A 17,539-nucleotide genomic window follows, 5' to 3' on the forward strand; every position below is an offset into this window, starting at 1 on the left:
GCCAGGGAGGGAGGGTTGAGCGGGGCACCCAGAGCTGACTTCGGGGAATCACAACCTGGGTAGATCCTCAGTGCGGGGAAACTGAGGCCTCTCCAGGGGAAACAAGAGACACTAAGGACAGACATGGTCAGAGAAACAGGGACTGGCCGCAGCCCAGAGAAACGGGGCCAGGTGAGCTCGGGAAGGAGAAGCAGTGAGACCAGGAAGGGCACTGCAGAGGCAAGAGTGGATAAAAATGGGGTGAAGGGAGCTGTGAGATGCCTCAGGGGTCAGGGTGCTTGCTGCCACCTCTGAAGACCCGAGCTGAATCCCTGGAACCCACATGGTAGAAAGAGAGAATTGACTCCTCCTGCAAACTGTTCTCTGACAGCCACACGTATCCCCACGCATGCGCACGGGCACACACAACCCCACGCATGCGCACGGGCACACACAATGTGATTTTCTTTTTTAATTGTTAAAGATAGTGCTGACCCCCTTCTCTCTAGAAATAAGATGGCAGCTGCAGCTTCCAGGATCCACTAATCCTTCACCAACCCAGGACATAAGAATGGGCTATGGGCTCCGACCCACCAAGAGAAGGCTACCTGTGCATCCTATGGTTCCTGAGAGCCCTCTTCAGGCTGGCCTCCCTCTGCTGGACTCCACATCTCCCATCAGGTCCAGGGCAGGGAGAGCAGGAAAGGGGCAATGGGAGCTGAGTCCCTGAACTCACACTCTGTGCCCTGACCCAGGTAGACCCACAACTAGTTCACAGGAGACGCCGACTCTGGCCCAGGTGCTGCATTTTGGGGAGGCTTGGAGTGCTTCTCAACCTACAAGGTCCAAGCGCAGAGAGGGCGTGAACTGACCCGGGTCGGTAGCAGTACCCCTCTCATACCCCACCTCCCTCAGGAACAGAAGCAGCAAGAACTTGCCCAAAGCTCCCAGAGTCAGACTTGGCAGAACCAGAATTTGACAAGTTCTCAGTCCAGAGCACAGGTCTACCGCTTCAAGAGTTGATCTCAGGCAAGCGGACCCCTCGAGGCCCCTGATTTTAGTTGTCCCTCCTCTAAAGTGGGCATAGTAGAAAGGAGCTCTGCCCAGGACATAAGATTGAGAGCAGATATAAGGGCATGAGAGCAAATCTGTTGGCAAGATGGAGCAAGGGTCTCTACTGCTCCAATCCAGGGCCAAGTGGGGCATGTGAGTGGACAAGGGGCACCCAGAGCTCCTTAAGGCAAGGGATCAGGAACCCGGAGTAGCGCAAGGTTGAAACTGAGGGGTCCAGCAAGTAAGTTGTTCTTGGGGGTGTACAATAAAGATGGGCACGCGGGAGTCAGGGTGCCAAGTGTGCATCGGTCCTACCCCTGTCTTTCTGACAGCCCCCCCCCCAGTTCTAAGGTAGTCATGAGGCCCAGCCCATCTTGGCCATCCTGGCACCTCTGGTGTTAGACCCTGTTCCATGGTAAACACAACAGCGATGTCTGGAATGGACGAAACAAGCAAGGCTGTGTCCTTGCGCTCCGGAATCTATCTGGGTGTCTCTGTGCACATGTCCATGGTCCCTCCCATGGTCCCTCTGTTCCCTCAGAATATCAGGGATAATGTGGAGGACCACTTGGCCTCAACACATCCCTTGTCTGTTGAATTTAGAAGGGCTCCCTGCCCTGGCTCGTCACCTAGGTACAGCCCTGCACTCTGGCATTCTCTTGTTCTCTCCTCCGTGAGTAAGATAGGTCAGGGCCAACTCCTTTGGGCTCCACTTATAAGTGAGTACTTCATGACCCAGGAAGGCCAGGGACTTGAGCCAGACACGGGGTCTCACTTGGATCTAGAAGATTGGAGCTAATAGGGAGACAGTAGAATGGGAAGGCAGGGGATGGTGTGTAAGTTCTTGGGTTCTCCCAGTCAATAATAATTCATTGTGTGTGGTGCATTTCAAAATAGAACAGTCTTCCAATTCCTGAGGAAAGGCTCTCTCCTTCTCGACACCTGGAACAAGGCTAGTACCAAGACCTACCTACATATGTGGTGGTTTTCCTACCCATGCTGAAGTTTCGCTTGCAACTTAGGCACAGGAAAAGACGAACAAAGTAAGCAATAGCAAACTAGAACAACAGTACTCGTATATACCTTAATAGTTATTTGAGTGTTCCTCCTCTTTTACCTCACCCTCCCCTGTCTTGATACCTTTTTGAAATGCTTGTGGTCACACTTCTTGGTGGCAGAGAGCGACCAAAGGACTGTGTACTGGGGTCCGGCCGTGGGAACTACTGGAGCCAAAAGCTCATGACAAATGTCCCCACTACAAAGAAACGGTGACCTTTGGAGAAAAGATACGTTTGGGGGCAAGTTCAAAGCAGAGCAGGAACAGGCTGCCTCCTGTTTCTAAGATTTGTAGACCTCCTCCCCCCCACTGCCCCTCCTTCCCACTAGGACTCAGTAGACACACTTCCCTCCAGAAGCCCTCCTGCCTGTCACGGCTCTGTCTTCACCTTTTATGCCCATCACAGCCACTCCGTGACTGGCACAGTGTCCAGCGTATAGTCAGAGCTCAGGACATGGTTCTGAGGGATGGATGTGGTATGGTTTGAATGGGAGATGCAGCCTTCACACACACACACACACACACACACACACACACACACACACACACACACACACTTCTCTGCCCCACATGCACACTGGCTCATGTGTTTAAACACTCCATTCTCCAATAGTGACACTGTTTGGGGACGTCATAGAACCTTTGGGATGTGAGGCCTAACTGCCAGGCAATAGACCTTGGAGGTGGGACTGGAGGGTTCGAGGCCCTCTCTACCTCCTGTCCAAGCTGCCTGTGCTTCCTGATCCACAGAGATACGAGCAAGCCGCCTTACGCTCTTCCCTGTGGTTTTCCCACCATGATGGACTGTGCCCTCTGCTGTTGAAGCTGTGAGCCAAAATAAACCCTTCCTTTCTTAAGTTGCTTCTGTCTGGTATTTTTTTTTTTTATCATAGTAACGAGAATAGTAACTCGTTAGAATAGAGAGCGCTGAGTAATTGAAGCCATGACCACAGGCTAAGCCCCTCGGATGGTATTCTTTTCATGTCTGTATCACTGATGTCTGTGACAGGAACGTAGCTCAGGATAAATAGGGAGTATGGTGTCCCAAAAGCAGGACAAGTGATGCCCTGTAGGAACAGGCTGACTGAGTAGTGTGGGCCGGAAGATGTAGGTTGAGCCCCAGATGCTCAGCGCAATGAGAGGTGAATCCACTATGCTTGGGAGATCCCAGGGAAAGTTCTGAGACAGGACTCACAGGTGTTGCTGATGGATGGCACAGGGAGACCAGGAGAAAGGAAGCAAAGGAGAACCTGCCCCCTTGGGGGATTGCCCTAGAGGGCTGTTGAATTGGGTGTTCTACTATCTCTTGTGGATTATCTATCCGTCTGCTCAGAAACTGTGCTACCATGCTGTCTTCTTAGCTCTGGGATTTTTTAAAAAATAACTTATTTAAATTTATTTTATGTGCATTGATGTGAAGGTGTCAGATCCCCTGGAACTGGAGTTATAGACAATTGTGAGCTGCCACGTGGGTGATAGGAATTGAACCTGGGTCCTCTGGAAGAGCAGCCAATGCTCTTAACCTCTGAGCCATCTCTCTAGCCCCAGCTCTGGGGATTTTTAAGTCCTGGAAGATATGCAGATCATGGGAAAGGGGAAACTGAGGCACTCAGACTAGCCCAAGCCTCTTGGCAGCTCTGGCCTGAACAGCTGCCCAATGAAACCATCCTTCCTTCCTCCCTCAAGGGCTCCCTGCCCCTCAGACAGTGGGCTCTCAGTGCCCAGGCCAGGAGGAGAAAGAAAACAGGAACCATCCAAAGAGGCTCCATTGTTCCCCAGCAAATGACTCACATGGGGAATGCTCCCTCCCTATGTGACAGGCCTCTTCTCCAGTGTGCTGTGCCTGGTGACTCAGAGGCTAAAATCACAAACCCTGTCCTCTGTTCCCACCTCCCTCCTGGGCCCTGAGAATGTATGTGCATTACTCAGGCACCAGCTCCTCTCCTGTAGGTGGGTAAAAGCTGTAGGTGGGTAAAAGAAGACCAGTCTGGCATAAGTTCCTCCAGAGCTGGCAGATGTGAGGGTCTTGATTCCCTGTGACGCTCGGGAGAAACGACAGAAATACCACTCCGTGTGTGCAGCGTGCTGGCCTTTTATTCCTGGAGTGGTGCAGACAGAGGGGTCGGCAGAGTACGGGCTTCTAGCTGGCCCAGCTCCCGCTTTCCAGACGGGAGTTTGCACTGGGTGCCCAGGAGGACCCAGAGCTGGGATGCTCAGGGCAGGGACGCAGGCAAGGGGCAGAGCTTTGGCGAGAGCAGCGCCGCCGTCTCTATTTCCAGCGCCCGGTGACTTTGGCCTTCCCACGGGTTTTGGAGCTGCAGGAGAAGCAGAACCCCGTGAGATGGAGGGCGTGGGGGTAACAGTTTCCAGTGGGGCAGAGGGCAGGCGAAGAGAAGCTAAGGGTTGAGATGGACACCCTGGAGCAGGGGTGGGATATGACAAGGGCCTTGCCCCGCCCCACCCCACCCTGCACGGGTGAGCAGCGGCTAAGGCTGAAAGAAGGAAGCTGTGAATGGAAGGAGAAGAGGGAGGGCTGGGGTCTGAACCCTCACAGCAGGACGGGGAAGAGAGAGGCAGGCTGCACCGTGAGAGAGGGGCCGTGGACACTTACACTTTCTGGTTGTCATTGATCCTGTTTCGCAGGACGTTGATCTGGAAGAACACAGGGAAGATAAAGGCTAAAGTGGGGGTTCATTCAGTGAGGGCTGGGGGGGAAGGGGGTTCAGCATAGAAGCACAGGTGTAAAGCGGGAGGAGGTAAGCACCAGAACACCGGGGGGGGGGGGGAGTGAGTGAGTCGAATGGACTGATGGAGGACAGGGAAGGAGGCTTTGAGGGTCAGCCGTGGTGGGGAGCAGGTCAAACCGGAGCACGGCGAAGGACGGGCACAGTGAGCCGCTCACCTCGTACTTCTGCTGCTTGAACTTCTCCTGCAGGTCGAACTTCTCGGCCTCCAGGTTGTGAATGCTCTGCCACAGCTCCTTGGCCTTCTCTCTGCGGGAGCCGCAGTGGGAGGGGAGGGGGGCCCAATGAAGACCGTGGCTTTGGCTTTCCCCCTGGCCCCGACGGGCCTGCACGGTCCCCCAGCCTGCCCTCGCACATTCAGGTCTGCAGAGGGTGCCTCCAGCCTGGGCTATGGGCCTGGCCATTCTGAAATTCTGGGTCCCTGCTACTGTGCCCAGTGTTCAGGGACAGACACCAAGGGCTGCCAGAGCAGAGTTCTGGGAGTCCTGGTACTGTAGAGCATCTAGTTCAATCCTCCTTCCCGACCTTCTGCGTGAAGGTGGCCAAGCAAGGGCTCAGTCCTCCTTCCCTGCCAGCAACGCTCCCACGGGAGGCCTGACCTGTGAGGCCCAGCACCGGCCCTGGTCATGAGCCTTGGTAAATGTGTGAGGGAGTGACGCCCCCTGGTGGTTTGCAGTAAGAAGTACCCTCCACCCTACTCCAGAGAACACGGCCAGAGGCCACCCACCCAACTGGGCACACCTCAGCTGGTCTTCATTCAGGTGGTCGATGGCCAGCGCCTTCCTCCTCTCGGCCAGGATCTTCTTCTTCTTCTCTCGCTCGGTCTGTCTCTTCCCACTCTTGCGCTCTGTCTGAAGCCGGTGGGGAGCAGGGACAATTGTCTAGAGATGGCTCCTCCCTGTCCCCTGACCCTCCCTGACCCCTGACCCTGGGGGCGTAGGGCCAGGTCCCTATCCTGTTGCTCTAGCAACATGACACACCATCACCTTCTAGATCCCCCCCCCCAGGGAGAAACTGAGGCCGGGGCAAGGAGGGGCCTAAGTGTCCTCCCTCCTCCCACAATTCCTCCTCCAACAAGGTGTGCTCCCCTCCCAGGGAGCACTCTACAACTAAGGGAGGACTCGAGGTTTTGTACCCACCTGAGCTTGCTAAACCAGGAAACCATGAGAGAAAGACCCAGAGAGAAAGACCAAGACCGCCACAGAGACACGGAGAGAAGCAGGGTGGGAGACAGGAAGACAGTAAGGACAAGGTGATTCGGCTGCTCAGCAGGGGCTGACTGCTGTGCTGAGCACAGGTCTGGGGCTCAGGGAAGGGAAATGTTTAGAACATTTGCCTGGTATGGTCACTGTGAGGACAGAGACACAGGGGCAGAGCTGGGGGCTTAGGGTATCTAAAAGAAAATATTCCGATGCCTCCATGCATAAAGAAAATCAGGCCTGGTTGGGCACGGTGGCCCTTGCCTTTAATCCCAGTACTTGGGAGGCAGAGGATAGGTGGATCTCTGTGAGTTCAAGGCTAGCCTGGTCTACATAGTGAGTTCCAGGACAGTCAAGGCTACACAGTGAAACCCTGTCTTTAAAAAAAACAAACAAAAAGATGAAGAAAGAAAATCAGGCCCCAGCCCTGATGGGGTGGGGGACTGGGGGATCTGAGGGCGGGGTATCTAGTAGGCGTGAGCGTCCACAAGCAAACCACCTCACATCCGTGCAGCACACACTTGCCATGCTAGCTCGTTGCCTCCCTGAAGCTGCAGGGCAGGCAATACTAGGCCATGTAAGGAGACAGGATCAGAGGGTATAGCAGGCCATGCTGCTGTGTGTGGCAGAATCAGCTCTCCAACCAGAGCTCCAGGACCCATGATTCTCCCGGTTGCACCCAATCACCTTGGGGAGCCAGCATGAGGAGGCATATTAGTGTTCTAACCTTTGCCCACAGCAGAGTGAAGCCACGGTCAGGCTGATAGCCAGCTTGGGGTGTGGGGGCTAAGCATGGGGAGACCTTAGACTTCAGCACAGCAGTTGGGAATTTCTTCATGGATCCAGGCAGCCTTGAGGATACACTGAGATCTCCTGGTGTCCGATGCCGCTTCCCACCTACCTTCTGGATGTACCCTCCAAAATGCATCATGTTAGACAGAGCCTTCTTCTTCCGGGCCTCATCCTCAGCCTTCCTCCTGTTCTCCTCCTCCTCGCGCCGGGGCCCTCTCTTCCTGATCTCAGGGAGGGCAAATGAACGCATTAGTGTCGAGGGTGGGAATCCAGACTCTGGGTTGAAGCTGGTGTTCTTTACAAATGAGCTCAGCTTTCTTCCCATTGGACAAGGAGCTGGCACAAGATGGGCAAAGTGGAGTTTACGGAATGGATAGATGAATTGTTGTATGAGTGAGTTAATGAAGCGCCGATTCACATCTGTAAAATCCCACCATCCCCCCAGGCTGAGAGGCCCTCTGTCCTCACATCCTGTACTAGGGAAGGAATGGGGGCTAGGGGGATCTTAAAATCATGAGCACAAGGCCCCAGCGAGTCTGTCCTGTTCATTGGTGTGATGCCAACACTGCGCCAATGACCTGAACTTCTGTGATAAATGCTGCCTCTCAGACTGATGTCTGTGAATAGAGAGGGCACTGGGACTTGCGGGGCTCCGTGGCTAGCGTGGTCACTCACAGCCAAGCGGTTCTGCCGTTCCTTCTCCCGCTCATTGCGAATGCGCTGCTGCTCGGCCCGCTCTGCCCGCCGCTTTTCCTGGGGAGAGAGGTAGAAACTCCTGTGTGTGCCCAGGAGGGGTGTTATCCCCAGTCCAGGGACTGGGAGGTGGCCCTCTTCCACAGGCTTCTGCTCTCAGCCTGCTCCAGGGACGCAGATGGAAGTGGCCCATCACAGGTGGAGACCGTCTCGATTCTGCGGGAAATGCCAAGTGGCTTCTCTTGTCTCCCTTAAGGGCTGTATCCATGCTCCGGCCCCTGTCCCGGCCCTGGCAGCTTTTCTGTGCTCAAAGATACATGACTGGAGTGCGCATCTGAGGAAAGCAGGCCGGGTACAGAAAAACAAGGAATCAAATAATCTCCTCTCTCAGAGTGGAATTCTGGGTGTCACCTAGGATTGCTCAGGCCGATCCTGCGTCTCCTGCAGCAGTGAGGCAGCTATGCCCCATGGGTAGGGAAGAGGAACAGGGAACACAGACTTGACTGCCGGTCCACAGCCAGTGGTGCCTGGTCAAGCCCAGCTAGAGCCAGAACTTATCAGGCTGCTGTTGGCAAGGAGCATCTGTACTACTGATAGGCAGGTGGCAGGGACCCAAGGAGAGCAGCATCCAACAGGTTGGTAGCTTGAGGCAGACTGTGGAGGGGGAGCGCGCGGGGAGGGGGGAGGGCAGGGGAGGGCGGGGAGGACAGGGTGGACTGTGGAAGATTGACACGTACGATCCTGTCTTTGAGCGAGATCAGCTCCTCCTCCTCCTTCTTCCGGTTCTCAAAGTGAGCCTCGATCAGCGTCTGTAGTTCATTCAAATCCTTCTCCATGCGCTTCCGGTGGATGTCCTGTGGGGAGAGCCTGGCTGAGCCTGCCGCACCCGTGAAAATGAGTGGGCCCAATGCAAAAGGTACTAACCGGGCATGGGACCTGAACCTCTGCCGTCCCTACAGCATCCTGCCCACGGCCTGCCCCAGCCCACAAGATCAGGAGCTCGGTCACTCTTATTGGAGTCCTTGCCCTGACCCCAAGCCGGCCTGCTCGACCCGCAGCCACCACTCACATCAAAGTCCACTCTCTCTCCATCGGGGATCTTGGGTGGCACCAAGTTCGGCATGAAGAGCCTGCTGCAGAGAGGAATGGAGAGTTCAGGGGTCACCAAAGCGACTGGGGAGGTGAGGGACCATGTGTTCCTGGAGCCTCTGGGGCTGGCTCCCAGCAGGAGTGTTCACCTCTGTGATGGTATCAGCACCAACGTCTACCTCACTTGCTCAGGCTTTCAGCGAGTTAATTTCATTTTGTCCTCTCATTAGATCCCAGAAGGGGGCAGCGCTGACCCCCCCCCCCCAATCAGGAAAATGGAGGCTTAAAACTACACAGCGAGGAAGCCGAAGAGCTGAGCTTGGATGGTGTGTCCGTGTCCCCGCCCCCCCCCCACCCCCACCCCCGTGGATCTCTGATTCTTGATTTCCTCACATGCTCTTGGGCCTTTGGGAGCTAGAAGGAGATGCTCCAGGATATGCAAGGCAGCCAGCCAGGAGAGGATGAACAGAGCTAAGACCCACACAGGCCACTGGAGGCCATGAGGGTGCTAAGGCGCCATCTGCTGGCGGTATAAGCATTGCCAAGAAGGAAATGCTCGGTCCCAATGGCCCCACTCAGAGCCTCCAGATGTGGTTCCAGGTACAGGACAAAGCTGCCCTTTTCTGCCCATTGGTAGCTCCCCGGAGCTGTCATGCCTAGATTGGCACGGTTTCACTGCTCGGCTCCCCGGAGTTTGCGCCCCTTTCCCCCTAGGTCCCACCCTAATTGAGAGGGAGGCCATCCTGTGGGATAGGCAGCGTGTCTGTCCAAGGCCATGAATGGCCCTTCCCCATTCTGTAGATGAATGTAACTCCATCCATGTTAGGGCATAATTGGTAGTGAAGTTCACGGTGCAGTTCATCCCCTGTTCTTCCCCGCAGGCAGAGATCTCTGTTCATGCTCGCTATACCACATGCACGCCTGCCTCTTTCTCATCAGCCTCCCTAACTGCCCTCTGTCCCCAGGGCTTTACTACAGATAGGTGCATCCCACTCACCTGGGCTTGGGTTTGGACTCCTCTGCTGGACCGTCTGGAGGAGGGAGAAGGACATATGGGGTCAGCAAGCCTGAGTAGTCCCAGCTCCACCCTGAGCTGGACACCTGTGGGTCTCTGTTTCCCCGCCAGCACAGGGAATCTCCCCCAGCCCTGGCAAATCTGGACTTCCATAGTCACCAACAGGCACGAAGGTTGTCTGGAGGTGAGGTCACAGAGCTTGACTGGCTGTGTCTACAGGGACACTAGACCTGGGGCCTCAGAGCCTTTGCTCGTCTGTTCTGGGTTGGGAAGATTGCTTCTCAGACTTCACAGTGATGCAGGGGCTTGTGGGAAGGTTCCCAGGGGGCTCCAACCCTAGAGCCTTTCTCAGATCGGCCTTAATGTTTTGGGCCCTGGAGTTCCTGGTGGCCACAGGGCCAGGGAGGTAGTGGGCATGATTCCAAGGCCTGGCTGGATATCACCCCCAAACCCCCAAGCCCCCAGCCTCAGTGACTGGAGCCAGCTGATAGAGGCTGCAGCCTGCCAAGGACCTTGATGACAATGTCGCTACAGCATGGAGCATCTATGTCTTGGAAGTCCATCCTACCAACACCAGACCTCACCGGCATTGCCTGGGTGCCAGGAGCCTGGGTGTGAAGGTGACTTCTGAGTCCACTACCCTGCACAGACTAGGGGGGCTAGATGCTGGTTCCTTCTCCTTTGGGGCACTAAGGCCCCTTCTCTGAGGTAAAGAGGACAAAGGTTCAGAGCCACCGAACCCCTGCAAGTGCCACCAAGTTCTGCCTTCTAACCCTTTCCTGTATAACTTCGGTGGAATCCCCGGGCACAGTCTTCCTCAAAGCTACTGTGAGAAATTCCCCTGTCATGTCTGACTCCTGTGCTGATACCCAGCACTTACCTTCAGCGTCTTTGGCTTCTTCATCTGGACCAACCTCTAAACAAAGCACGAACAATCAACAGAAGTCCTGTTCTGAGCTCATTTCCCTGGGAGTGCGCCCATGGTCAGGCATGCACGCCTCTTCGTTTGTAGGGTCAGCCATGAAAGAAGCACTGGACTGCTGCACCCCCCCCCCCAGCCCAGCCAGGAATGGCAGGCACACAAGCTAGAAAGCACCTGGACAACTGACTTCTTCAAACACCACCCCTGAGGCCCTTGTCCCCTTACCCCGGCGTACCTTCTGCTTTGGTCTCCTCTGTCTCAGCCTCACCCTCGGGCTCAGCCTCAGCCCCGCCATCCTCCTCCTCCACTGCCTCCTCTTGCTCTGGAGAGGTGAACCAGACACCATGAACAACCAGGCCCCTCTCTCAGCAACCAGACAGCACCCCCAGAACAGAGATCAGCCTGGGAGGGGTGGGAGAGGACTAGTAATATCCAGGTTCGCATGATTCGGGAGCCTTGGCCTCGAGTGACAGAAGGAAGCTGCTTCGTTCCCGGTTGGCACCAGAAGGCAGCAAACTGGAGCTCACAGCCACACCCAGCCCGGGCCAACTTCTGTAAGCAAAGGTTCGGAGGCACACAGCCTCATTCACTCATCTACACTCTCATCCGTGGCTCAACCCCACAAGTGATGGGGTGCAGCTGGGACTGTGGGTCTGCCAGCCCGAAGAGTTCACTCTCTGCTCCTTTGCAGGAAAAGTGGGACCCAACAGAAGGGTACCATCTGGCTGGTAAGTGTCCCAAATTTGCCATCCCGGGAGTTTGGAAATCAGAATGGGGTCTTCCCCAGTGTGGACACCCATTTGCCACCTGGAGGTTTCTGGACAAGCCAGATAGTTGAGGTGGGAGCACGTGATGTGGTGGTGGTGGGTGCTATAGGGAACACCAGTGATGGAGGACAGCAAGACTCACTGCTGGGGACCAGTTGGGGTGAAGGACTATCCAGCCTCTTTCTGCCCAAGTTAGAACTTGCTCCTGTGACCTCCCTGGTGATATGATTCCATCATCTTCCCTAACTTTTCACCCTGGAGGCTCCAATCAGTGTCTGGCACCACAGGACAAGTCCTGACTAAACTGAGGTGCCAGGGAAGGTCTGCTGTGAATCCAGGGACTCTTCAAATCTACAGACCCTTCCTCCATGTCTAGCAGAAACCAAAGCCACGAGGTTGTGCGGGTGGATGAAATGCCCAATATTTAGAGGGTTGTGCTACCCAGAAGGTTGCCAAGAATTTCTATTTTCATCATTTGCTTGGCAGGATGTGGACCCCGCCTCTCCCAACATTCAGAAGGGACAGACAGATTAGGGAGGCAGGATGCCATCCAGACCATGACTCGGCTTGGCGGAAGTGCTTGTGACATTCAGTGATGGATAGGCTGACAAGTGGTGGCCCTTGGCAGAGGGAGGAGAAAACACCTCATGACAGAAAGAACCACCCGAGGGAAGAGGGCACCTCCACCCGCTCTGCTCATCTCCTCCGGCCTCCTTTCCTAGGACTGGGTCCTCATTGAGGTCTGGGGTACTTCTTTCAACCCTGCAGGAGGTTTGCCAGTAGCGTGAGAATAGAGGAAGATGGCCAGTTCTGGGGTCCACCTTGAGGCCACCACGCTGGCACCTCTTCCATACACCCCAGGCTTCATCTCTCTGTGCCGCATGCCCTTGGTGCAGTGGTCACACAGAAGCCCAATGAGCAGGTCACACTTAGGGGCTCCCTTGGACGTCACTGTGGGAAAGCTGGTCCTGAAATTAAGCCCCATTCTGTCTCCTTTGCCCTCCTGTTATCCCTGCGAGCAAGTCCAGCCTCCCCCCACCACTCGGCAGCACACATCTGAAGGCTTACATCACACCCTCTCTGCTCTGGCTCTTCACAGTCTTCTCTGCTACTCTTCAGTGACTTTGTCCTCAGAACCCTAACCCCTTGGCCGCCGTGCCTTGGGCAAAGCAGGGAAGGTCCCCACATGGAACACTGCCATGCACGGCAGAGCAGTTGGGTGGGGTTCATTCGTGCCATAAGAACCCCTCTGTGACCACACGTGGAGCACAGCCCAGACCCTTCCCACTGCCCACCCCAGAGAAAAGCCAAGAAGGAAAGGAAGGAATGGGGGGGGGGGTCCTAGGGTCCGGGCTTGAAGTGACGGACCTTCCTAGCCCAAGCCCAGAGCCCAGGGGAACGGGAGAGCAGGGGAGAGGACAGAGGAAGCTGTATACCGTCTTCGTCTTCACTCCAGTCTTCCTCTTCCAGGCGCAGGAGGTGACAGCCGCAAAGGGAGCAAGCGGAACAGGTTAGTGTGCAGCAGCAGACAGCCTGGTGGCGGCGGCGGCGGCGGTGGTGCAGGCCACAGCCAGCCCAGAGTTAGGCCTGAATTCCCATCCCCAAGCCAACACTCAAGCCACATAGCAGGCTCACTCCTCAGCGACATCCCCACGCCTCAAGTAAACAGACACCATGACAGTCAGTTCCCGATCACTACTGAGAACAGAACGCCTAAAACCAAGCGGAGCCTGGCACCTGAAAGTATTCAGCCCCGGCCTGCTTCTAGGCTACAGGTCCCAGCTTCTCCCTCACTAAGATAGTGGACCCCAGTATCAGAAAATGGGAAAAAACTTACTCCCTCTCCATCTTCTCCTACATTCCTGCCCTGAGTGAGTTTTGGGACTATCCCACAGAACATCCACAGACTCCCAGAATCACATGGAGGACCACCACACTGGGGGTCATACCAAGGGAGCCGGCCTGGCCTGTTGGAAGGCACGGACTCATAATCTGAGGGGGCTGACTCTGTTTCCCCATTGTTCTCCATGCAAACCTCTGCTTAAGGAAGACTTTAAGATGCTAGCAATGGTGGCACACGCCTTTAATCCCAGCAGGCGGATCTCTGTGAGGTAGGTTGGAGGCCAGCCTGGTCCCCAGAGCTAGTTTTAGGACAGCCAAGGCTACCCAAAGAAACCCTGTCTCGAAAAACCAAAAAAGATATGTGTGTGAGAAAGAGAGGTGGGAGTGGGGAGGTGTCTTAACAGCAATGGGAAGATCCTTTGCCCTAGAAAAAAGACCCTTAAGACTATCTGCCCTGTAGGTTTCAACCACTCATCTGGACCCTTCTTTTATGAGCCAGAGGCGGTGCCTTGGACCATGCAGGACAAGTAAGGCAGAGGCAGATGCTGCAAGGCGCTCACTCCACCGAGAACTTTGACTCCCAGACAGAACCCGCTGTGTGTGTGTGTGTGTGTGTGTGTGTGTGTGTGTGTGTGTGTGTGTGTGTAGTAGCCAGGCTGAAGGTCCCAAATCTGGCTGAAGTCTGTTTCCCAAACCCTACCACCAAGAACCTGCTGTAAAAATCCTCCAAGGCAAGGGAATCCCCAGAAGATGGAGTCCCTTCTATGGGGAAATTGCAGGCAGCTGGGCTCTTGATTCAAAACACCTTTTTGAAGCTGGACATGGTGGCTGTGGCTCATGCTTGTAATCCCAGTACTGAGCTGAGGCAGGGAGATGGCCACAGCTTGAGACCAGCCTGAATTATAAAAAAAGCCTTGGTCTGGAGATTATCTCAGTGGTGGAATGCCAGGTGGGCCAGGATGAGAGATCTTTCTAACGGCTCCTAAAAACCAGAAATGGCACCTGTGGACCCTTTGTGCTTGTGGCTCCTATTTGGCTACATGACCCCAGAACAGTCGTAAAGGAGCAAGAGACTCCTCAGGAGCAAGAGACTCCTCACTTTTCCCAGAAAGCCTGAGGAGCGAGGGAGGTGTGGCTCCCTAGACAGTCAGAGACCCTTTTCCTTGTGTCCACACAGGACATGACTTTCCCAAACCACGGCAAGCCGGGCTGCAGACTGGTGTGGTATAGAAGCCAAGAGCCACAGGGTCATTCTGGGCCTTCCAGGAGGAAGAGGAGAGAAAGAGAGAGAGAGAGAGAGAGAGAGAGAGAGAGAGAGAGAGAGAGAGAGAAGAGCCCAAGCCGAGGAGGGTGACATGTCATCATATCTAAGACGAGGGGACAGCAAGATGGACCTTTGCCAGGTTATAATAAAGCTTCATGCCCATAGGAAATGTCCCAGGTAATGGAGCACTTTCATAGCCACATTTTCAAAAGCAGTCAATGGAATGTGCTTCGGTTTGTTCATGGCATTATGGCTGTGTTTGTTTGATGGACTTATTTTTTCTAACTTCCAATTTAATTTAACTTTTTATACATATGGATGTTTTGCCTGTATGTCGGTGCACTTGTGTGCATGGTGCCCGTAGAAGCCAGAAGAGGGTGTCAGATATCCTGAAACTGGAGTTACATATGGTTGTGAACCACCATGGGGGTAGCAGGTATTGAACCTGGGTCCTCTGGAAAAGCAGCCAGTACTCGTAAGTGCTGAGCCATCTCTCCAGCGCACATATCTTGAGATATGTGCTGAAGTAATAAAGTGCGTATCCAGGAATGGTTTGTGGTGCCTCCTCAGATCAGCTGGCGTAGAGATGAGAGGTTGGCCACATGGTTATGATTGCGGAGGCTGGGTGACGAGAGCGTGAGAGCTCATTATTCTTCTCTTCCTGTCTTTATACATTTCAAAGTTTTCATGGTAAAATATATGTATGTATGTATGTATGCATGTATGTATGTATGTATGTATATATGTATGTTTTATATACATCACACACACACATATATTATATATACATATATGTGCAAAAGTGATTACTGGGGACATCTCTGCTCAGCTAGGAGTTCAGGGCAAAGAAAGACAAGCTATTACCCCAGAAACATTGGCCTCCCAAAACTCCCCTCTGGCTCCCCATGTGCCCGAGGTACATACCTTCCACAGCTTCTGTTCAGAAGAGAAGACCAGGGCGAAAGAGAAGAGAGAAGAGGTGAGTCAGTTTCCAGCAGTACTGCCCTGCATCTGTGTGTGCATCCCCATGAGCGCTTACCTTCCTGTTCCCTGCGTATGAAAGAAGACACTGTCAGAACCGGTGCACATGCTACACACACACACACACACACACACACACACACACACACACACACACACACACCCTCCACACAGTGACCTTTCCTTGAAGCCAGCCAGCTGCCTTTTCCACTCCCTTCTTGTGCAAATGGCACTCCATCTTCTGGCTCGCCCTGCAAAGGCCCCCAGCAGCCTGGCCCACCCTTCCCAGGCAGCACTAAGCTAGCAAACCTCTAAGTCAACAATCATCTCAGCCTTCTTCCCACTTCCGCCTCTCACCTCACCTCTGAGGTTCTCCCGGGCTGTGCTCCTTTTCAGAAAGCCCTTCCCTCCCAAGTCTCTCTACAAATGCTGCCAGGTGAGGCCTACCTTCTCCACACAGCTGCCTCTGACCACCCCAGTACCCACTCTCCCTCTTCCCTGAGCTCCTGCGAAACCTCGGCCACATCTGCCCATTACATCCCTTTGCTAAGCCCTTCCGTGGTTCACATCTCAGCGGCCCAAATGGAAAGGAGGTTCTGTGTGGGTCCATCTGACCTCCCTGACCTACTCAGAATACTTGTTGGAATGCCTAACTGTAGTTCATCTTTGGCTTCTCCAGGACAGGCCTGTAGATAGGCACTATGAGGGACTAGGGATCTGAGAAGGAGTGATACTGCTGTGCCCTGGGGAAGGATGAGGGAGCCCACCATTTCTGTGGCCTCAGGAGAGCTGTTGAACTGTTAGCAGTTTCAACAGGCCCAGCTACTCAGCTCCCCCCCACTCCCCTGCCCCGATGGCCAGTGCGCTAGCTAGTAAGACCCTGCTGGTCCTGGAACCGGGTCCTGTGTTCCCAAAGTCCCCAGTCTGAGGTTGCCTGCTATCCAGAGCTACAGAAATGGGAAGGAAGGGGAGAAATCCCAGCTCCAAGTCCTGGAACCACCAGGTCGTGGGGGTTGCTGGGCAGCTCACTGGCTGAGTATGAGGAGACAGTGCGCAAGGCGGGACGGTCCGATACTTACTCCTCCTCGTACTCCTCCACCACCTCCTCCGTGTCAGACATGGCCTCGGCTCTCCCTCCGGAAAGAGAAAAACACATCATTGCAGGCAGTCAGAGAGAGGCGGCTGCCCTCTGCAGGAGCCTTCTGCACCTAGCTATCGAGGGCTCCAAGAAGCCTGGGGATGAGTTCACTGTGTGACCCACGGGACAAAGCCAGTACCTCCTTCTGCAAGGAGGCAGCCAGGACCCCTGAGTCACCGCAAGGCAGCAACTGGTGTTCCCCCATTCCTGGCCCCTGAGCAGGCATGCCACCCTGGATTTCTTACGTTCCTCTTTGTAAGTCCCAAAGAAACCTTAGTTGTGTTTCTCGCTTCCCAGGGGAGCAGAGAGTCCTAGTGGATGGCGCCCTATTTCTGTTCTCACTACATATGTCGTCCTGACACAGAGCTCCCTTGGGATACGGGTGACACCAACTCTAGCCCTGCACAGCACGGAAGTCAGCAATTAAAAGAGATAAACAACTGGTCTGTTCTCTCGAGCTACGGCTTGAGAAAAGCCGACTGTGATGGTCATACGCTGTGTGACTCCATTTATAACTTTCTGGAAATGGCAAGATTATAAATGTGAAGAGTAAGTCACCAGGGCTCATGTGGAGGGCAGGGGGAAGTGGACATGGTAATAGTCATATGCACGAGGGACCCTTGCTGGCCTTTTTGAAAATTGCATAGTTATTTATTTATGTGTGCGCACACGAATATCACAGTGTGTGTACGGAGGTCAGAAAACAACTGATTTTCCTCTTCCACCATGGAGGTCCCAGGGATCGGACTCAGGCTGTCGGGCTTGGTGGCAGGTTCTTTTACCTCTGAGCCATCTCCCAGGTCCCCTTGTGGGTCTTGACTGCAGGGATGAATACATGAACATACCCAGGTTAAAACTGTGTGGAACTCAACCCACACAAAGCGCAATTGAAGCTGGGGTGGTCTAAGCGGGAGCGTGGATGGACTGGATCTGTCTGCACACAAGTTGTGATAGCACATTATATAGTTTTGGAAATGTTTTGTCTGGGGAATGTAGACAAGAGG

At 54.4% G+C, this 17,539-nt stretch overlaps 1 protein-coding gene across 1 annotated transcript; it reads right to left on the reverse strand.

Moving 5' to 3' along the window:
• Nucleotides 1-4,161: 4,161 nt before the first annotated feature.
• Tnnt2 (troponin T2, cardiac type) lies at nucleotides 4,162-16,531 on the reverse strand. Its single transcript, XM_037211377.1, has 16 exons — nucleotides 16,477-16,531; nucleotides 15,456-15,466; nucleotides 15,341-15,352; nucleotides 12,747-12,773; nucleotides 10,779-10,865; nucleotides 10,502-10,537; nucleotides 9,604-9,637; nucleotides 8,587-8,650; nucleotides 8,255-8,371; nucleotides 7,496-7,577; nucleotides 6,934-7,037; nucleotides 5,973-5,981; nucleotides 5,575-5,684; nucleotides 4,992-5,082; nucleotides 4,701-4,741; nucleotides 4,162-4,404 (listed from the first exon to the last, which is right to left on the reverse strand). The coding sequence occupies exons 1-16, from the start codon at nucleotides 16,515-16,517 to the stop codon at nucleotides 4,359-4,361; spliced, it is 912 nt and encodes a 303-aa protein (XP_037067272.1). The 5' UTR covers nucleotides 16,518-16,531; the 3' UTR covers nucleotides 4,162-4,358.
• Between the last annotated feature and the right edge of the window lie 1,008 nt (nucleotides 16,532-17,539).

Source organism: Peromyscus leucopus, chromosome 15 (genome assembly GCF_004664715.2).
Source record: "Peromyscus leucopus breed LL Stock chromosome 15, UCI_PerLeu_2.1, whole genome shotgun sequence".
Lineage (NCBI taxonomy): Eukaryota > Metazoa > Chordata > Mammalia > Rodentia > Cricetidae > Peromyscus > Peromyscus leucopus.